Source organism: Pseudophryne corroboree, chromosome 7 (assembly GCF_028390025.1).
Source record: "Pseudophryne corroboree isolate aPseCor3 chromosome 7, aPseCor3.hap2, whole genome shotgun sequence".
In the NCBI taxonomy this organism is placed as follows: domain Eukaryota; kingdom Metazoa; phylum Chordata; class Amphibia; order Anura; family Myobatrachidae; genus Pseudophryne; species Pseudophryne corroboree.
In genome coordinates, this window is record NC_086450.1 from 167993157 (window position 1) to 168016323 (window position 23167).

At 39.9% G+C, this 23167-nt stretch overlaps 1 protein-coding gene and 3 long non-coding RNA genes across 4 annotated transcripts in view; 2 read left to right on the forward strand and 2 right to left on the reverse strand.

Annotated features, from left to right (window-relative positions):
* Positions 1–762: 762 nt before the first annotated feature.
* Positions 763–23167, reverse strand: part of MMADHC (metabolism of cobalamin associated D) — a 209440-nt gene continuing 187035 nt past the window's right edge. The window contains exons 7-8 of the mRNA XM_063933753.1: positions 17310–17396; positions 763–1204 (exon numbers count right to left, since the gene is read on the reverse strand). Of these exons, the coding sequence (XP_063789823.1) occupies positions 1007–1204; positions 17310–17396 (285 nt within the window). The 3' untranslated portion in view covers positions 763–1006. The remainder of the gene's footprint in view (positions 1205–17309; positions 17397–23167) is intronic.
* LOC134944858 (uncharacterized) lies at positions 1828–3102 on the reverse strand. The gene is made up of 5 exons (XR_010181973.1): positions 2858–3102; positions 2707–2773; positions 2550–2620; positions 2404–2475; positions 1828–2149 (listed from the first exon to the last, which is right to left on the reverse strand). It is a non-coding gene; the product is annotated as an uncharacterized LOC134944858 (long non-coding RNA).
* On the forward strand, positions 9266–10540 carry LOC134944856 (uncharacterized). The gene is made up of 6 exons (XR_010181971.1): positions 9266–9368; positions 9461–9510; positions 9595–9661; positions 9748–9818; positions 9893–9964; positions 10219–10540. It is a non-coding gene; the product is annotated as an uncharacterized LOC134944856 (long non-coding RNA).
* LOC134944857 (uncharacterized) lies at positions 14987–16160 on the forward strand. The gene is made up of 6 exons (XR_010181972.1): positions 14987–15089; positions 15182–15231; positions 15316–15382; positions 15469–15539; positions 15614–15685; positions 15940–16160. It is a non-coding gene; the product is annotated as an uncharacterized LOC134944857 (long non-coding RNA).

Below are 23167 nucleotides of genomic sequence, written 5' to 3' on the forward strand. Positions count from 1 at the left end.
TTTATTTAGACTGGCCTGAGGTAATTTTCAGACTAACAGAGGCTTAGAACCCTTGTCAGCCATAGCTGCCAGTGTGGGTATCATTGGTGGTTCAGCACGCCCCCTCACAGCGGGACACACGCAGACGCATGCCCTTCTGAGCCTCCTGGAGTGCAGCCTGTAATCAGTGCTGCGCTCTTACCCTGTGACACCATTCCCACTGGTGACCCGCTAACCGGGACGCAGGCGCTGTACTCAACACTCTTCTGGCTCTGTTAGGGGTGGCGTCATGCTGCAGGAAGGTATGCTGTGCCGTGGTGTGGCTTGCGAATAACTCCCTCAGGAGCTCAGTGCCCTGCCAGCATGAGAAACGGGACCATTCAGGAAGTTGGGCCATTCTCCCCCCCCTAAGTTCCACGAAGCAGGCAGGCTGATGCCAATCAGACCTGCCTGAAAACAACAAAATAGAAAATAAATACAGAAAACTCTTCAGGAGCTTCCAAAAACGTGACTGGCTTCTCCGGGCACAAATTTCTAAACTGAGTCTGGTAGGAGGGGCATAGAGGGAGAAGCCAGTGCACCATATTGATTTCTTAAAGTGCCCAAGGCTCCTAGTGGACCCATCTATACCCCATGGTACTAATGTGGACCCCAGTATCCTCTAGGACATAAAATTTTTTTTATCAGAAAAATGTAATCTATTGAATATTTTTATGCATCCCAATCACAATAGTTTGTGCAATTTCAGTTATAGTAAGTGACAATATAAAAAAATAACAGGTGTATTTGTAAAACATGTTTAATTAATGCGGTTATGTTTAATAAAACAATGCACAATGGTCATGTTTCACACAACAATCTTTAACCCATCTCCTTATTTAATTGGCTGTCCTGGTTTTCATAAATAAGTCTTGCTTTTCTAGCATTTAAATACAGTAGCACAGTTTAAAGTATCTTTTCCATCGTCAAAAGCAGTTGAAATAAAAAAGATCAAGTAAAGAGGTAATGAGCGTTAACTCCACAGCAACTACTGGTGTTCCCCTAATTTCCTCATGATGGCGCTATCTTCCGAAGCATTTGTAAAAATACTTCCTACGACAATGTTTGTTCCCCAGACGTTATGACGAATCACTTTACAACAGCCCAAGTCCTCAATTCGAAATCCTAGATGTCGATAACGCTCATCAGTTTCAAAGAGCGTGTTGTTGGTGTAAGGCCCAAAATACTAAGAAAGAAAAAAAACAAAACACAACAGACTTCATTTACGATAGCACCCACACAGATACACAGGAAGAAAAGTTTAATCATAAGAACTACAGTAATAGCATCCACACCAATACAGTGCATAAATCCCCAAAAGAGCAATTCCAGAACATGTTTCTACCACTCATAATATGCTTCCACTCAAGTGACTGTGCAAGTCCATAGGAAGAGCATTGTTATTGCTCACAAAGGCCTCCTGCAGTACAGATGCTGACAAGACATGGAATTTAAAGGTCATCAAGTTGAACCTTTTGACTTACAGCCAAGTACAAGTTATTCTGTCAGAGCTGATGTTATTATGCATGTCACTTTTAGTTAAGCTTGATAAATCATATGAAGTGGATTCCCAAGTCCATGGTGATGACTGCATCATCCCGACTGTGCGGACATCTGGAAAGATCACTAATTATTACCAGTTATTTATATAGCGCACACATATTCCACAGCCCTTTACAGAGAATATTGGGAATATTTGAACAGTCACAACTAATAAGCATAGGCTTGCCTTTATTAGAAAATAAAATATCATTATATATATATATATATATATATATATATATACACATTATACAACAATACCCTTAATTCGCGCTGTACCAAGGATAGGGCAGCACCTCTTGAAAAGTCTCCCTGCTAGTGGGAGACGATAGATAAAATATAACACAAATATTCAGAGTGCGCACAGATACAATGGCATAATTAAAATTGAAATAATTACTCAAAGTAAAATCCAACCAGCATAACCGGAATGATAGAAAGATTATTTTTAATACACGTTAAAATTTGTCATACACGTTGTTCCATAAGCACAATACACATTTATGCAGAAACAGTGTATGCTATATATATCTCATAAAACCCAACGCGTTTCGTCCATTATGGACTTCATCAGGGGTACAAGTCACAGCTGGTAGGGTAAATAGAGGAGAGAAGAGGAGAAAAAAGAGCAAATGAGATACATCAAAACAGTAACATATCTTCATCAACCAAATCACTTCATAGATTCATTTCACAATATATCAAAAAACAAGAGGGATATGGGAAATACCTCATGGTGTGACATTAAAGTTGATAAACGTATCTCTACAATCAAGAGAACTAGATGTTGAGGAAAGAGGGATATTCTCAAATCTATTCTTAGGTATATAATATCATACTTACTGGAATAATGCTTTAGCAAATTTCCTACAAGATGATCTCACTGTGAAGAGTGATAAAACGTGATATATATCTCTAATGGAGAGAGAGTGTTAATTAGATTTAATCAAGCTAACAATATACCAGCTAGAGGGTTGATTATTACTTACATAATGATACTAGAAACTCTCGTGAACTTCTAATCAGCTGCTCCTTAATTGTGGTTCCTTGTAGGTACTTTCTATGGAACACACAGATTTTTTGCTACTGATAAGGATTTAACCCATTGCAGCCCAATTTGTATTTAAGGTATATTCAGATACTTACATTTAATTATGGGGCAAATGACCAATTAGATTGTGTCCTCCAAGATTAATGAAAGTTCACAAGGGATCTAAATAGATTAAATAATGTTCATGGTAATTTCTAACAATAATATTATAATCGGACAGTGGACTGGGATAGTGAATCTACTTACTTTAAAGTCAAGCCAATAACACCAAACAAAATGTCCAGTGAGGAAAGCAGCTGTAATAAATAGAAATAATCAGATCTTTACCTCACAATCAATTAGGTGAGAGGTTGATCAATTTAATTTAAGGTCGTAAAGTAGTACTTACACTAAAAGGTTCTGGATGTGTGTCAGCCTCCTCTCCTGGATGGTAAGTGAACTGGAGAGGCTATATCTGACCTATTTATACCTAGGAGTGAATTACCTCACTTCCTATGCTCTAATGATTGGTTGATCGAATAGATCTAAATAAGTGTATATCCAAGGTGTAGCATGGGAAATTTACCCTATGCTCTGTACAGCATGAAATTGTCATCCATATAGGTCTTAAAAAATGACCTTAATGTTCATATAACAACTTAAATAGCAGGCTTCCGTCCTGCGTTCCACCTAGATCATGGTGGAACGCATGGACTTCCGCCTAGTGCGTACTTCCTGTAACTGAGATGAATGTATATAACATCATCAGTTAACCTAATGGGATTAATTAAGCCCAGAGAGGGGGAATGTATGTTAAGCCCAGGGAGAGACGTATTGGGGCTGGGAAGTTTTAAGATCCCATTCGGCACGTCTGCCGCGGATCTCCCCGCTTTGCGTTCCAACCGCATCACCTGTGGAGCGCACCGCGTCATTACCGGATGTTGTCATGCGTTCCACCCATAAGCGATACTGGAACGCATATCTACCTACTCAGTTTGCACGTTAATGCTGGGCTCAATGGTATATTCCATTATCGGACAAATCAAACGCACTGCAGATGGAAAAATTATGTAATTTATAGTTGTTATTTTGCGAATAGGACCCTATTTCCTCAATACCTTTACAAGGGTTCACAATTTACACACAGTATGACATCCATACAATACAGTGCAATATTATGGATACCACCAATACTACATATGACTTTATAAAGAGAATAATAGTATATGATCAGACATAAGTTGTAATATACAGTCGAATAGACAGACCCTCTATAATAAGTATAGCAATGTGATAAAGATGTGCCATAATTGTGTAATATCATATATCAGCATGGCCAAAAATATGTTTTAAAAATTGTTAGATAGATAATCTAGTATACGATAGGGAAACTTTATAATAATAACAGTATATACCCTAGGTGAACGTTTTCATATCTTAAATAGGACACCTAGGTCTGTTCTAGGTCAATATAAGATCAGAACCATTCATACCACGATGTTTACATATCAAAATGACTGTTGATCTCTAACAACCTAAAAAAGAGACTATATCAATGTTTTCATTGAGACCTAACGGATAAAGAGTGTTCAGTGTATAAATCCAATAGGATTCTTGCTTTGCTAGTGTTAAGTCTCTATCGCCTCCTCGTCTGTCAATTTTGATGTGTTCTAAGACGGTGAAGGTTAGACCTGTTACTGATGAATTATGGACCTCGGCGAAATGCCGGGGTAAACTATGCGACATCATTTTGTTTTTAATGTTTCGTAGATGTTCCTGGATCCTAATTTTTATTTTTCGTTTAGTCTTCCCTATATATGAGAGGCCGCATGGACAAGTTATTTTATATATTACGTATTCCGTAATGCAGGTGACCCGATCTTTCAAAACGTGGAATCTACCGTTGTCCATTCTTAATTTGACGGAGGCCTTTTGCATATGTTTACAACAAATACACTGATTGCATGGAAAACATCCCCCTTTATTACTTAAAAATTGATCAGGCAATGGGTTCTGAGATTTTTCCATTTTTAAAGAGCTCGGTGCTATTAAGCTTTTGAGGTTCCGCGCTTTTTTGAAAATTAACACAGGTTTGTCTGGCAGTGTGGGTCCTAAAATCGGGTCCTTCTGTAATATATTCCAATGTTTGGTCACAATTTTTTTAACTTTGATAGCATCTTTACTAAATTGAGTGACAAAGGATCTAGATTTGTCAACACCAATGGAGGAAGTGGGTTGTTTGACACTAATAAGTTCAGTCCTAGATCTTTTCGATGCCTTTGATCTTGCTTCGTTCAGGCGTTTCCTATTATAACCTCGTTCTAAGAATCTATTAAATATAATAGTAGATTGTTCCCAATAGTCCGAGATGTTACTACAATTTTTTCTCAGTCTGACAAATTGGGAATAAGGTACCCCATTCTTCCAAATAGAGTGGTGACAGCTGTCTTGAGGTATATAACTATTGGCGTCCACTGACTTAAAAAAAGTCTTAGTGGTCACCCCTCCTATGCTGCATCCTTTCAGTTCTAAATCGAGATAATCTATTGTTATGGGGTCTGTTTTAAATGTGAACTTAAGGTTATAATCGTTCTTATTTAGATGATCCATAAAATTCTCGATACTTTTCACATCTCCCTGCCAGATGAAGATCAAATCATCTATATATCTTCTATACAGCCTTATATAAGTGTTTTCAAACTCTGTGTCATACACATATTCGCTTTCCCACTTGCCCATTAATAAGTTAGCATACGATGGGGCGAATTTAGTCCCCATCGCTGTGCCTTGTTTCTGCAATAGGTAAGTACCATCAAATTCAAAAAAGTTGTGATCCAAGATGAACCTAATACAGTCCACAATAAACGCAATCTCCAAAGGGGTATTATTGGGATCTTGTTCCAAGACATGTCTAACTGCTTCTATCCCCTTATCGTGTGGGATAGAAGAGTAGAGCGCTTTTACATCCACTGTTAGCCATCTATTATCGGTAGACCAATCATAATCCTCAACAAGTCTCAGAAGACTTGTAGAATCTTTAATATGAGATTTATTCAACAGGACATAAGGTTGCAACTTCAAGTCTATATAATGCGAAAGATTTGATGTCAGGGAGTTCACTCCTGCAATAATAGGACGTCCTGGTGGTAACTCTCTATTTTTGTGAACTTTCGGTAATTGATAGAATAGAGGCATAGTGGGAGATTTTTTATAAAGGTAGTCAAACTCTTCTTTGCAGATTAAGTTGTTCCTTTTGGCATTATTCAAGAGTTCATACAATGAGTTTTGAAATTCAGCAGTCGGATCTTTATCTAATTTGACATATGTTGTTTCATCATCCAGTATATTATATGATTCTTTTAGATACAAGGTTCTATCTTGTAACACTACCGCACCCCCTTTATCGGCCGATTTAATAATTATGCTTGAATCTTTTGCTAGATTCTTAATAGCATTTCTTTCTAATGGGGTAATATTGTTATTATATTTAGGGTTATAGGTTTTCATTTTCCTAAAGTCATCTCTGACGGACTCATAAAAGATATCCACATGGCTCCCGCGGGACTCCACGGGATAGAATTTTGAGGGAAGAGAGACGAGAGGTTTTTCTTTGGGCTCGTAGGATAATTTGGGGACGGGATTTTTTTTTTTTTGAGTCCGTCAGAGATGACTTTAGGAAAATGAAAACCTATAACCCTAAATATAATAACAATATTACCCCATTAGAAAGAAATGCTATTAAGAATCTAGCAAAAGATTCAAGCATAATTATTAAATCGGCCGATAAAGGGGGTGCGGTAGTGTTACAAGATAGAACCTTGTATCTAAAAGAATCATATAATATACTGGATGATGAAACAACATATGTCAAATTAGATAAAGATCCGACTGCTGAATTTCAAAACTCATTGTATGAACTCTTGAATAATGCCAAAAGGAACAACTTAATCTGCAAAGAAGAGTTTGACTACCTTTATAAAAAATCTCCCACTATGCCTCTATTCTATCAATTACCGAAAGTTCACAAAAATAGAGAGTTACCACCAGGACGTCCTATTATTGCAGGAGTGAACTCCCTGACATCAAATCTTTCGCATTATATAGACTTGAAGTTGCAACCTTATGTCCTGTTGAATAAATCTCATATTAAAGATTCTACAAGTCTTCTGAGACTTGTTGAGGATTATGATTGGTCTACCGATAATAGATGGCTAACAGTGGATGTAAAAGCGCTCTACTCTTCTATCCCACACGATAAGGGGATAGAAGCAGTTAGACATGTCTTGGAACAAGATCCCAATAATACCCCTTTGGAGATTGCGTTTATTGTGGACTGTATTAGGTTCATCTTGGATCACAACTTTTTTGAATTTGATGGTACTTACCTATTGCAGAAACAAGGCACAGCGATGGGGACTAAATTCGCCCCATCGTATGCTAACTTATTAATGGGCAAGTGGGAAAGCGAATATGTGTATGACACAGAGTTTGAAAACACTTATATAAGGCTGTATAGAAGATATATAGATGATTTGATCTTCATCTGGCAGGGAGATGTGACAAGTATCGAGAATTTTATGGATCATCTAAATAAGAACGATTATAACCTTAAGTTCACATTTAAAACAGACCCCATAACAATAGATTATCTCGATTTAGAACTGAAAGGATGCAGCATAGGAGGGGTGACCACTAAGACTTTTTTTAAGTCAGTGGACGCCAATAGTTATATACCTCAAGACAGCTGTCACCACTCTATTTGGAAGAATGGGGTACCTTATTCCCAATTTGTCAGACTGAGAAAAAATTGTAGTAACATCTCGGACTATTGGGAACAATCTACTATTATATTTAATAGATTCTTAGAACGAGGTTATAATAGGAAACGCCTGAACGAAGCAAGATCAAAGGCATCGAAAAGATCTAGGACTGAACTTATTAGTGTCAAACAACCCACTTCCTCCATTGGTGTTGACAAATCTAGATCCTTTGTCACTCAATTTAGTAAAGATGCTATCAAAGTTAAAAAAATTGTGACCAAACATTGGAATATATTACAGAAGGACCCGATTTTAGGACCCACACTGCCAGACAAACCTGTGTTAATTTTCAAAAAAGCGCGGAACCTCAAAAGCTTAATAGCACCGAGCTCTTTAAAAATGGAAAAATCTCAGAACCCATTGCCTGATCAATTTTTAAGTAATAAAGGGGGATGTTTTCCATGCAATCAGTGTATTTGTTGTAAACATATGCAAAAGGCCTCCGTCAAATTAAGAATGGACAACGGTAGATTCCACGTTTTGAAAGATCGGGTCACCTGCATTACGGAATACGTAATATATAAAATAACTTGTCCATGCGGCCTCTCATATATAGGGAAGACTAAACGAAAAATAAAAATTAGGATCCAGGAACATCTACGAAACATTAAAAACAAAATGATGTCGCATAGTTTACCCCGGCATTTCGCCGAGGTCCATAATTCATCAGTAACAGGTCTAACCTTCACCGTCTTAGAACACATCAAAATTGACAGACGAGGAGGCGATAGAGACTTAACACTAGCAAAGCAAGAATCCTATTGGATTTATACACTGAACACTCTTTATCCGTTAGGTCTCAATGAAAACATTGATATAGTCTCTTTTTTAGGTTGTTAGAGATCAACAGTCATTTTGATATGTAAACATCGTGGTATGAATGGTTCTGATCTTATATTGACCTAGAACAGACCTAGGTGTCCTATTTAAGATATGAAAACGTTCACCTAGGGTATATACTGTTATTATTATAAAGTTTCCCTATCGTATACTAGATTATCTATCTAACAATTTTTAAAACATATTTTTGGCCATGCTGATATATGATATTACACAATTATGGCACATCTTTATCACATTGCTATACTTATTATAGAGGGTCTGTCTATTCGACTGTATATTACAACTTATGTCTGATCATATACTATTATTCTCTTTATAAAGTCATATGTAGTATTGGTGGTATCCATAATATTGCACTGTATTGTATGGATGTCATACTGTGTGTAAATTGTGAACCCTTGTAAAGGTATTGAGGAAATAGGGTCCTATTCGCAAAATAACAACTATAAATTACATAATTTTTCCATCTGCAGTGCGTTTGATTTGTCCGATAATGGAATATACCATTGAGCCCAGCATTAACGTGCAAACTGAGTAGGTAGATATGCGTTCCAGTATCGCTTATGGGTGGAACGCATGACAACATCCGGTAATGACGCGGTGCGCTCCACAGGTGATGCGGTTGGAACGCAAAGCGGGGAGATCCGCGGCAGACGTGCCGAATGGGATCTTAAAACTTCCCAGCCCCAATACGTCTCTCCCTGGGCTTAACATACATTCCCCCTCTCTGGGCTTAATTAATCCCATTAGGTTAACTGATGATGTTATATACATTCATCTCAGTTACAGGAAGTACGCACTAGGCGGAAGTCCATGCGTTCCACCATGATCTAGGTGGAACGCAGGACGGAAGCCTGCTATTTAAGTTGTTATATGAACATTAAGGTCATTTTTTAAGACCTATATGGATGACAATTTCATGCTGTACAGAGCATAGGGTAAATTTCCCATGCTACACCTTGGATATACACTTATTTAGATCTATTCGATCAACCAATCATTAGAGCATAGGAAGTGAGGTAATTCACTCCTAGGTATAAATAGGTCAGATATAGCCTCTCCAGTTCACTTACCATCCAGGAGAGGAGGCTGACACACATCCAGAACCTTTTAGTGTAAGTACTACTTTACGACCTTAAATTAAATTGATCAACCTCTCACCTAATTGATTGTGAGGTAAAGATCTGATTATTTCTATTTATTACAGCTGCTTTCCTCACTGGACATTTTGTTTGGTGTTATTGGCTTGACTTTAAAGTAAGTAGATTCACTATCCCAGTCCACTGTCCGATTATAATATTATTGTTAGAAATTACCATGAACATTATTTAATCTATTTAGATCCCTTGTGAACTTTCATTAATCTTGGAGGACACAATCTAATTGGTCATTTGCCCCATAATTAAATGTAAGTATCTGAATATACCTTAAATACAAATTGGGCTGCAATGGGTTAAATCCTTATCAGTAGCAAAAAATCTGTGTGTTCCATAGAAAGTACCTACAAGGAACCACAATTAAGGAGCAGCTGATTAGAAGTTCACGAGAGTTTCTAGTATCATTATGTAAGTAATAATCAACCCTCTAGCTGGTATATTGTTAGCTTGATTAAATCTAATTAACACTCTCTCTCCATTAGAGATATATATCACGTTTTATCACTCTTCACAGTGAGATCATCTTGTAGGAAATTTGCTAAAGCATTATTCCAGTAAGTATGATATTATATACCTAAGAATAGATTTGAGAATATCCCTCTTTCCTCAACATCTAGTTCTCTTGATTGTAGAGATACGTTTATCAACTTTAATGTCACACCATGAGGTATTTCCCATATCCCTCTTGTTTTTTGATATATTGTGAAATGAATCTATGAAGTGATTTGGTTGATGAAGATATGTTACTGTTTTGATGTATCTCATTTGCTCTTTTTTCTCCTCTTCTCTCCTCTATTTACCCTACCAGCTGTGACTTGTACCCCTGATGAAGTCCATAATGGACGAAACGCGTTGGGTTTTATGAGATATATATAGCATACACTGTTTCTGCATAAATGTGTATTGTGCTTATGGAACAACGTGTATGACAAATTTTAACGTGTATTAAAAATAATCTTTCTATCATTCCGGTTATGCTGGTTGGATTTTACTTTGAGTAATTATTTCAATTTTAATTATGCCATTGTATCTGTGCGCACTCTGAATATTTGTGTTATATTTTATCTATCGTCTCCCACTAGCAGGGAGACTTTTCAAGAGGTGCTGCCCTATCCTTGGTACAGCGCGAATTAAGGGTATTGTTGTATATTGTTTGAGTTTTTTGCTAGTTACCCTAGATTTGCTGCAGTACATTATGCCTGTTTTTAAGAATAGACTCAATAGATCACAGAGGATCAAACAAATGTTCACAGAGGATGAGGATTTAGTCCTTATGGAGGAGAATGAGGAGGATTATTATGAGCATTTGAATTTAATGGAAAGACTCTCCACTAAGGAGATCAAGGGGTGGTTTGATGTAATCACACTTGAGAAATATGTTGAAGTAGAGAGAGTCCCAAGAGGTCTGAGACTATCAAAAACACCTACCCTAGGAATTAATAACGAGAATTTCATGTTAGAGTGGAATACGGTCCTCACAGACTGCTCCATGAAATTAATGGGTCTAATTATCAAAGAACGAAAAAGGGAACTGATAAAATTAGATGAGGAGATCACTAAAGTAGAATCCCTTATGGTGAAATTTGAAACAAGTGATGAATATAAAAAAGATGTAGAGGATTTATTATCGAAGCTAGATAAACTAGAAAATGAAATTGTAACCAGGAAACAAAGAAAATATGTGAGAGATAAAAATGACTATAAAAATGGGAACGTATATAATTGGTCTAAAATAGATACTCAGCCAGCAAGAGGTAGACAGCAAGAATTTATAAGAAAAGACTGGCAGGAGACAAATTACAAACAAAGAGGGAGACAAACTAGAAATGACTGGCAAGAAGTGAGTTATAAACAACAAAGGAGACAAATTTATCGATCTCCATATGGGAATAAAAGATTTCCCAATTACTATCAAAACTACAGGGAAAGAATACCTTCATACCCTCGTAGACAACAGGATAGATACCAATCCAATGATGAAAGATATTATGATAATATACCATTACATTCAAATAGATTCGATAGGCTAAGATCACCCCCTCCCCCTACCCACAGGACCGTTCGGGATTACTCGCCCCGCTGGTCCGAACAGAATCGTTATTTTTTGGGGGAACGTACCAATCCACACCATCGATTAAAACAGAAGTCAGTAGAGCCAGCCAAGAGCGAAGCCCCACAGGGTACAAAAAGAGGATTGCGAGAGGAAGAAGAGGAAGAAGAGGTAATAGAGGAAGTAGAAAACACCCCGAAAAAGTTAAAAGCGTACCTACCACTTCAGAAACAGGAATCATCAACTTATCAACGAAGGAACTTTCTATTGCCGAAAAATCGGTACTAGCAAAGGGCCTAAAATTTGCTCCGAATGAGAAAACGGACAAATTTAACCTGTTTATTGATTTAAATCGATATGTTAGGAACTTAACGGTACAAAGACACTTTTTAAAAAATCCCGTCCCCAAATTATCCTACGAGCCCAAAGAAAAACCTCTCGTCTCTCTTCCCTCAAAATTCTATCCCGTGGAGTCCCGCGGGAGCCATGTGGATATCTTTTATGAGTCCGTCAGAGATGACTTTAGGAAAATGAAAACCTATAACCCTAAATATAATAACAATATTACCCCGTTAGAAAGAAATGCTATTAAGAATCTAGCAAAAGATTCAAGCATAATTATTAAATCGGCCGATAAAGGGGGTGCGGTAGTGTTACAAGATAGAACCTTGTATCTAAAAGAATCATATAATATACTGGATGATGAAACAACATATGTCAAATTAGATAAAGATCCGACTGCTGAATTTCAAAACTCATTGTATGAACTCTTGAATAATGCCAAAAGGAACAACTTAATCTGCAAAGAAGAGTTTGACTACCTTTATAAAAAATCTCCCACTATGCCTCTATTCTATCAATTACCGAAAGTTCACAAAAATAGAGAGTTACCACCAGGACGTCCTATTATTGCAGGAGTGAACTCCCTGACATCAAATCTTTCGCATTATATAGACTTGAAGTTGCAACCTTATGTCCTGTTGAATAAATCTCATATTAAAGATTCTACAAGTCTTCTGAGACTTGTTGAGGATTATGATTGGTCTACCGATAATAGATGGCTAACAGTGGATGTAAAAGCGCTCTACTCTTCTATCCCACACGATAAGGGGATAGAAGCAGTTAGACATGTCTTGGAACAAGATCCCAATAATACCCCTTTGGAGATTGCGTTTATTGTGGACTGTATTAGGTTCATCTTGGATCACAACTTTTTTGAATTTGATGGTACTTACCTATTGCAGAAACAAGGCACAGCGATGGGGACTAAATTCGCCCCATCGTATGCTAACTTATTAATGGGCAAGTGGGAAAGCGAATATGTGTATGACACAGAGTTTGAAAACACTTATATAAGGCTGTATAGAAGATATATAGATGATTTGATCTTCATCTGGCAGGGAGATGTGAAAAGTATCGAGAATTTTATGGATCATCTAAATAAGAACGATTATAACCTTAAGTTCACATTTAAAACAGACCCCATAACAATAGATTATCTCGATTTAGAACTGAAAGGATGCAGCATAGGAGGGGTGACCACTAAGACTTTTTTTTAAGTCAGTGGACGTCAATAGTTATATACCTCAAGACAGCTGTCACCACTCTATTTGGAAGAATGGGGTACCTTATTCCCAATTTGTCAGACTGAGAAAAAATTGTAGTAACATCTCGGACTATTGGGAACAATCTACTATTATATTTAATAGATTCTTAGAACGAGGTTATAATAGGAAACGCCTGAACGAAGCAAGATCAAAGGCATCGAAAAGATCTAGGACTGAACTTATTAGTGTCAAACAACCCACTTCCTCCATTGGTGTTGACAAATCTAGATCCTTTGTCACTCAATTTAGTAAAGATGCTATCAAAGTTAAAAAAATTGTGACCAAACATTGGAATATATTACAGAAGGACCCGATTTTAGGACCCACACTGCCAGACAAACCTGTGTTAATTTTCAAAAAAGCGCGGAACCTCAAAAGCTTAATAGCACCGAGCTCTTTAAAAATGGAAAAATCTCAGAACCCATTGCCTGATCAATTTTTAAGTAATAAAGGGGGATGTTTTCCATGCAATCAGTGTATTTGTTGTAAACATATGCAAAAGGCCTCCGTCAAATTAAGAATGGACAACGGTAGATTCCACGTTTTGAAAGATCGGGTCACCTGCATTACGGAATACGTAATATATAAAATAACTTGTCCATGCGGCCTCTCATATATAGGGAAGACTAAACGAAAAATAAAAATTAGGATCCAGGAACATCTACGAAACATTAAAAACAAAATGATGTCGCATAGTTTACCCCGGCATTTCGCCGAGGTCCATAATTCATCAGTAACAGGTCTAACCTTCACCGTCTTAGAACACATCAAAATTGACAGACGAGGAGGCGATAGAGACTTAACACTAGCAAAGCAAGAATCCTATTGGATTTATACACTGAACACTCTTTATCCGTTAGGTCTCAATGAAAACATTGATATAGTCTCTTTTTTAGGTTGTTAGAGATCAACAGTCATTTTGATATGTAAACATCGTGGTATGAATGGTTCTGATCTTATATTGACCTAGAACAGACCTAGGTGTCCTATTTAAGATATGAAAACGTTCACCTAGGGTATATACTGTTATTATTATAAAGTTTCCCTATCGTATACTAGATTATCTATCTAACAATTTTTAAAACATATTTTTGGCCATGCTGATATATGATATTACACAATTATGGCACATCTTTATCACATTGCTATACTTATTATAGAGGGTCTGTCTATTCGACTGTATATTACAACTTATGTCTGATCATATACTATTATTCTCTTTATAAAGTCATATGTAGTATTGGTGGTATCCATAATATTGCACTGTATTGTATGGATGTCATACTGTGTGTAAATTGTGAACCCTTGTAAAGGTATTGAGGAAATAGGGTCCTATTCGCAAAATAACAACTATAAATTACATAATTTTTCCATCTGCAGTGCGTTTGATTTGTCCGATAATGGAATATACCATTGAGCCCAGCATTAACGTGCAAACTGAGTAGGTAGATATGCGTTCCAGTATCGCTTATGGGTGGAACGCATGACAACATCCGGTAATGACGCGGTGCGCTCCACAGGTGATGCGGTTGGAACGCAAAGCGGGGAGATCCGCGGCAGACGTGCCGAATGGGATCTTAAAACTTCCCAGCCCCAATACGTCTCTCCCTGGGCTTAACATACATTCCCCCTCTCTGGGCTTAATTAATCCCATTAGGTTAACTGATGATGTTATATACATTCATCTCAGTTACAGGAAGTACGCACTAGGCGGAAGTCCATGCGTTCCACCATGATCTAGGTGGAACGCAGGACGGAAGCCTGCTATTTAAGTTGTTATATGAACATTAAGGTCATTTTTTAAGACCTATATGGATGACAATTTCATGCTGTACAGAGCATAGGGTAAATTTCCCATGCTACACCTTGGATATACACTTATTTAGATCTATTCGATCAACCAATCATTAGAGCATAGGAAGTGAGGTAATTCACTCCTAGGTATAAATAGGTCAGATATAGCCTCTCCAGTTCACTTACCATCCAGGAGAGGAGGCTGACACACATCCAGAACCTTTTAGTGTAAGTACTACTTTACGACCTTAAATTAAATTGATCAACCTCTCACCTAATTGATTGTGAGGTAAAGATCTGATTATTTCTATTTATTACAGCTGCTTTCCTCACTGGACATTTTGTTTGGTGTTATTGGCTTGACTTTAAAGTAAGTAGATTCACTATCCCAGTCCACTGTCCGATTATAATATTATTGTTAGAAATTACCATGAACATTATTTAATCTATTTAGATCCCTTGTGAACTTTCATTAATCTTGGAGGACACAATCTAATTGGTCATTTGCCCCATAATTAAATGTAAGTATCTGAATATACCTTAAATACAAATTGGGCTGCAATGGGTTAAATCCTTATCAGTAGCAAAAAATCTGTGTGTTCCATAGAAAGTACCTACAAGGAACCACAATTAAGGAGCAGCTGATTAGAAGTTCACGAGAGTTTCTAGTATCATTATGTAAGTAATAATCAACCCTCTAGCTGGTATATTGTTAGCTTGATTAAATCTAATTAACACTCTCTCTCCATTAGAGATATATATCACGTTTTATCACTCTTCACAGTGAGATCATCTTGTAGGAAATTTGCTAAAGCATTATTCCAGTAAGTATGATATTATATACCTAAGAATAGATTTGAGAATATCCCTCTTTCCTCAACATCTAGTTCTCTTGATTGTAGAGATACGTTTATCAACTTTAATGTCACACCATGAGGTATTTCCCATATCCCTCTTGTTTTTTGATATATTGTGAAATGAATCTATGAAGTGATTTGGTTGATGAAGATATGTTACTGTTTTGATGTATCTCATTTGCTCTTTTTTCTCCTCTTCTCTCCTCTATTTACCCTACCAGCTGTGACTTGTACCCCTGATGAAGTCCATAATGGACGAAACGCGTTGGGTTTTATGAGATATATATAGCATACACTGTTTCTGCATAAATGTGTATTGTGCTTATGGAACAACGTGTATGACAAATTTTAACGTGTATTAAAAATAATCTTTCTATCATTCCGGTTATGCTGGTTGGATTTTACTTTGAGTAATTATTTCAATTTTAATTATGCCATTGTATCTGTGCGCACTCTGAATATTTGTGTTATATATATATACACATATACATATACATATACACACACACACACACACACACACACACACACACACTACAAGTCAAAAGTTTGGACACCTTCTCATTCAATGGTTTTTACCTATTTTAGTTATTTTCTACATTGTAGATTAGTACTGAAGACATTAAAACTATGAAAGAACACACATGGAATTATGTTGTAAACAAAAGTGTTAAATAAAAAAATGTTTTATATATTTTAGATCCATCAAAGTAGCCCCCTTTTGCTTTAATGACAGCCTTGCACACTCGGCATTCTCTCAAGCAGCTTCATGAGGTAGTTTCCTGGAATAGTCTTGAATTAACAGGCGTGCCTTGTCAAGAGTCACCTCTTTGCCACCGTCAACTCGCTCCTCTGCCCTCCCCTGCCTCAACTCCCCTCTTCTCTCCGCTCTTGACATTGCCACCTGCTTCACATCCAAAATTTACTATAACATCCCAACAAGAACCTGAGCAACCCCCCCCCCCCCCCCACACTCTCCTCCTATCAACTCTTACATCTTTTTCCCCTGTATTTGGAGAGGAAGTCATGGTCCTCATCCCCCTCCACCCGGTTGAAATTAATATCTGGTCACTGATGAGAGCAATTGACAAAACAACCATTTGCTCCAAAACACTGGAAAATAAACAAAAACAGTCAGTGAATGAGGAATCTGTGCGGGCATTTGAAACCGCGTCCTGTGCTGAATCAGGCTCTTATTTCTAGAATTTACTGCTACCACAATGAAGCCACATTTCCCAGCATAAGAGCATACAGTATACTACAATTCACTTAAGGAGTAAAGCAGGCACATATATGACCCCTGCCGAGCTATATGTATCTTGTGTATTCAGCCAGTTCTGCAAGCTAAGCAATATGCGCCTTTATTCTGGGCTTGTGCTTGAGATTTACACACACTCTCCACCCAACTCAGCATGAGCCCTAAGATAAATAATAACAAAATGTAGACTGTTAAATTATTAACAGGAAGGCATTTTGGTGTTTTAGGCAGAACAAACCCCAGAGGGGTTTTCAAAACTGTCCACTACCCGCATCATTGGAAACAATCATACTCATTCCTACTTTCTGTAAAACAATTGCACCAGTTACTTACTGCTAGTCCTGATGAAGGGTCAATAAAATCTGCCCAGTAGCCTTCTGACCTCAGGGCATAGCAAATTTCCTTGGCACCATTAATGAACTAAAGGGGAAAAAAAAAAAGAAAAGAAATAAAAATAAAGTTAAGAGAACCCTTGCAGTCTACAGAAAAGTAGAATAAAGAACATCACATTTAAAAACATATCAAATATCTTATTTTTTATTTCACCAACATCTATTAAAAGTATAAAATTAAGTGCAACTGCAATGTTAACTAGTTAAACATTCACAAGTACCTTAAGAGAGAGACTGCCATGATTATAACTAATCATATAACTTGGTTCCAAAGCATATTTTTGGAAACACTCTGTATTGTGATTTTACTGGAATTAAGTAGATAAGGTGTGACAACAATGTTAAGTCGGTGGAATCTCTAAGTAATGGAATGTGCCACAACTGTCTCTTGGACCATATTACACCCTGCACCACATCTTAGTGTAGCATCATATTACCCTTGCACCACATCTAATTCTAGCACCATATTACCCCTGTGCCACATCTGATTCTAGCACCATATTACCCCTGCGCCACATCTGTCTCTAGGTCCACATTACCCCTGCGCCACATCTGTCTCTAGGACCATATTACCACTGCGCTACATCTGACTCTAGGACCATATTAATTACCCCTGCGACATATCCAATTCTAGCACCATATTACCACTATCTAGGGCATAAATTCAGCGAATGTCCTGAATAAGCTACTACCCTATACAATGAATCCCTTACCTCTGCTCTTGACTGTCGACCCACAGAACACTATTCACCTTCGCAGATGGACACCTGAACCCTGGCACACCAAATGCACTAGATATCTGCAAAAGTGCTTATGAACCACTGAGCGACAGTGGAGGAAATAAATAACACTCTAAGGCTGACTTCCTCCACTACAAATTTATGCTCTCATCCTACTCTTCTTCTGCCCTCTCTCTCTAAACAATCACACTTCAAAAACCTCATCTCCTCCCAATACTCAAACCCCCGGCACCTCTTTGCCACCGTCAACTCGCTCCTCTGCCCACCCCTGCCTCAACTCCCCTCTTCACTCTCCGCTCTAGACTTTGCCACCCGCTTCACATCCAAAATTTACTATAACATCCCACAAGAACCTGAGCTAACCCCCCCCCCCCCCCCCCCTTCCCTTCCTACCAACTCTGACATCTTATTCATCTATATTTGGAGAGGAAGTCATGGTCCTCAACTCCCTCCACCCGACACTATTCCCCCTCCCCCCTTCTTCCCATCTTCTCCGCTTCCTCTCTTCTGCTTGCTCCCATATTGCCCATCTACTCAATCTCACCCTCTCATCAGGTGCTGTCCCCTCTGCCTTCAAGCATGCACTTGACTCCCCTATTCTTAAAAAAACCTACCCTTGATCCAACCATTCTCACCAACCACTGACCCATCTATCTACCTTTTGCCTCCATGCTACTTGAGAGTATGGTCTACAACCACCTCACTGTTTTTCTTTCCTCCCACTCACTGCTTGACCCTTTCCAGTCTGGTTTCCGTCCTCTGCACTCTACTGAAACTGCCCTCACGAAAGTCTGCATTGACATCCTCGCTGCTAAATCCAAGAACCACGACTTGCTGCTTATTCTCCTTGCTCTCTCTGCCGCTCTTGACACTGTGGACAACCCTCTCCTCCTGCAAATCCTTTACTTCCTTGGTCTGCGTGATACTGCTCTCTACTGGGCTGTCCTCCTTCCTTTCTGCTCCTTCTCCGTCTTCTCTCATGACTCTACCTACCCCCCCCCCCCCGCCCTCTACGAGTAGGTGTCACCCAAGGTTCTGTTCTTGGGCCTCTCCTTTCCTCTCTTTTTTTTTTTTTAATTCAATACTTTTTATTAGTTTTCTGTTTAACATTAAACACAGTACAAAACAAACAACAACAAAAAAAAAAAAACAACAACAGCACAGCCCATAGTAGCTCCCCAGCCCAGGGAATACGCAGATTCCCCTGTCCACTAGGGACCTGTTATCATTGTTGTCATAGAAGAGCGGTGCAGGCCTAAAATCCGAAACATAGGTTATGATTTAGAATCAATATTGCATGCTAACAAGGCGCATATACATCAATGAAAGCTGTATATGGATATCCATATCTATGGCAGCACATCATAAATTTGAGCTGATTTCATAGCTAAAGCAATGGCAGGGGAACGGGAATGGCTGACCGCGGGCGCAGGGGATAACATAGAGAGAAGAGGCAGTGTACCCAGTGCAGATCAAAAGTCACACACCCACTCTAATCCCTTGCAGCATATCTAAACACCTCGGGTTCCAGAAAGCGGGGACTCAAGCCATCGACCCCACAGGTCCTGATATTTTTTCTCTGCTTTTCTAGCTAGGTATACATATTTCTCGTGAGAGGCCGTATCATTTACAAGGGAGACCCAGGATCGCAGTGTGGGTGCATCTCTGGCTAGCCAAAGCCTGGCGATACACACCTTGGCCAGGCCGCACAGATTAATTACATATCGTTTGGCAGGGGGGTCCAGGGCATCCTCCTCCACAGCGGATAACACACATGTCGTCGGGGAGCACACAGACGAGGGGATACCCGTTGACACCAGGGCGTCAGTAACACCCGTCCAGAATACGGCTATCTTGGGACACTGCCAGAGAATGTGCCAGAAGTCTGCATCCAAACTACCGCACCTAGGACATCCAGAGGAGTGGGTACCCCCTACATGTCGCAAGCGCACTGGCGTCATATATACTCTGTGTATTATAAACAGTTGAATTTGCTGATATCTAGTGGTGGTAGTGGATAATCGTGGAGAACATAGAGCACCCTCCCAAATCTCATCAGAGATAGCACCCAAGTCAGATTCCCACTTGTTCCTGAGAATGGACAACGGGTCAGAGTAGTGAGAGCGAAGCATGCTTGCATAAATGTTAGACACCAGATGTTCGCTTCCCAGGGACCGCAGGAGAGACTTGACCGGGGAGTCGGCAATCATTGGAGGAGTGTCGGGAAATTGTGCGTTAAGCGCATGTCTCAGCTGCAGGTAGCGGTAGAAATGAGAAGAGGGTATACTGTACTCCTGTTGAAGCTGAAGGAAGGACCTCAGTATACCATCATTATATAAGTGGCCCAGGGACGTCACACCCCACCTCCCCCACACCGCCCCAGTCCGCAGCGAAGCCAATTCTGGGAAGCCGAGGGCATTGTCCAGAGGAGTATCTGGGTCAATACCCTGGCCTAATAGGATAACATGTACCTTTTTCCATATGAGGACGGCCTGTCTTATTATAGGGATCTTGGACAAGTTAGGGTTCCCACAAAGAAGCATCTGTAATGGAGAGCCGGCAGGGTATATCTGGAGAAGCAATTGGGAGTGCAAAGTGAGAGCATCCGTGGCGTTCACCCACTCCCATATATGTGCCAACTGCGCGGCATAGTAATAAAATCGAAATAAAGGGAGAGCTAAGCCTCCCAACACTTTCGGCCTGGACAGAACGTCTAGTCTCAGCCTTGCTCTCCTGCTGGCCCATATTAAAGAAGAAAGCAAACTGTCAATCTGTCGAAATGTCTTCAGGTTAATATATATAGGGGATTGCTGGAGAACATAAAGGAGTTTGGGCAAGTATACCATCTTTACCAAACTGACCCTACCAGTAACAGTCAGGGGCAAAGACCCCCAAACCCTAACCTTCGAGCGGAGATACCCTATCAGCGGCATGACATTAAGGGAAACATAGGTACAAGGGTTATTTGATACCCATATCCCCAGGTATTTGAAGGAGTCTACCCATTTAAGGGGGGTTTGAATCACCGGGGCCTCCGAAACCGGGCCTCTAAGTGGAGTAATGGTGGATTTATCCCAGTTAATTTTGAGCCCGGAGAAACGTCCATAGTCAGTTATCAAGTCAAGAAGTTTAGGTAGGGAGGAAACAGAATCGTCCACAAAGAGCAACAGGTCATCAGCGTATAATGCTATCCTGTCTTCCCTTGCGCCAACCCTAATACCCTCAATGTCCCGAGCTGCTCTAATCAAACACGCCAGTGGCTCAATAGCGATAGCAAACAGAGTCGGGGACAGAGGGCAGCCCTGCCTCGTTCCCCTGGATAAGGGGAAGGAGTCCGAGACAAACCCGTTCACCGAGACTCTGGCCATGGGCTGAGAATATAACAATTTAACATACTTGATAAAGTTGGGGCCCACACCAAACCTACTCATAGTCTCCCAGAGGAAGGCCCACTCCACTGAATCAAAGGCCTTTGCGGCATCTAAGGAGGCAATAACGGCAGAGCAGTCCTCCTCCCGAGAAGCCTGAAAATGAGTAAACAGGCGTCTCAAGTTCACAGCAGTGGACTTGCCAGGCATGAAGCCCGTTTGGTCAGGGTGGATAATTTGGGAGACGACCCGGCCAAGTCTGGAAGCCAGAACCTTGGCCAGGATTTTAATATCCGTGGGCAACAGGGAAATGGGACGGTAGGATTCAACCCTCCTGGGGTCTTTATCCGGCTTGGGAATCACTATAATCAATGCCTCTGCCATAGACGGGGGAAGCGCACTTTGGGCCAGAATTTCACTGAACAACTCAAGCAACCGAGGGGCAAAGAATTTCATATATTTCTTATACAGTTCTGACGGGATGCCATCAAGGCCAGGGGCCTTACCATCGGGGGAGGCAGAGATCGCGGTCTCAATCTCCTCCACCGACAAAGGAGCATCTAGAAGGGCCCTGGCCTCACTGGAGATGGAGGGCAAGTGGACCCCATCCAAGTATTCACCTAGCTCTAGCGGGGAACAGGTCAACTGAGAACTATATAATGCCTGATAATACGAGACAAATTCCGCCACGATCTGGGGGGTGCGGTCCAGCACTGACCCAGCTGAGTCCAAAATCTCCACTACAGTATGAGAGGAACGGTCACCCCTTGCAAGGTTGGCCAAATAAGAACCTGGTCTATCGCCCGTAGCATACTGGACATGTGAGGAGAAGAGAAGTCTGTGCTGGGTTTTCCCCCACAGATAATCATTCCACTCACCCTGCGCATGAAGCCACACCAGCTTAGAAGCATCCGTGCCATCTCGCACGTACGTCACCTCTGAAGCGGTCACCCGAGCCTCCAAGTCAGACTCGTGTTTTCTAAAGGAGGATTTAAGACTCCCTACCCGTTTGATCAATGTACCTCTCAAGAAAGCCTTGAAAGTGTCCCATAGCAGAGACACATCCGAGGTGTCATCATGCATAACAAAAAATTCTGACCAGCTAGCCTCCAAATCAGATCCCTCACCCATATGCGTCAGCCAAAATGGATTAAATTTCCACACTGCTTGGCCTCGCTGACAATTGAAGTCAATATGTAACGATATAGGGGAGTGATCCGAGATACCCCTAGTCTCATATCTTACATTCTGAACTTTGGGCAAAAGCTCCCGGGACATAAGAGCCAAATCTATCCTAGAGAAGGAAGAGTGAGAGCGTGAAAAACATGAGTATTGCCTCAAATCAGGATTCTTCAATCTCCAGGGGTCTATCAGACCCAACTCTGACACAGTGTCTGCAAACGGGGAGTTCCCGGGGCGCGGGTTGGAGGACGCCCTGGACAACCTATCCAGCTCGTGATTTAAAACGTTGTTAAAGTCCCCCATACAGATAACGGGCACGTCAGGAGAAGCAGCCATAAAGACAGATGCCTTTTTAAGGACGTCATGCGAGTATGGAGGGGGTACATACACAGCCAGCAATAACAAGGGGACGGAGTTAATTCTGCACCTGAGAAATACATATCTACCCCATTGATCCGTTTGCGCAGAATCAAGCACAAAGGGAACAGATTTCCTAATTAGAATCGACA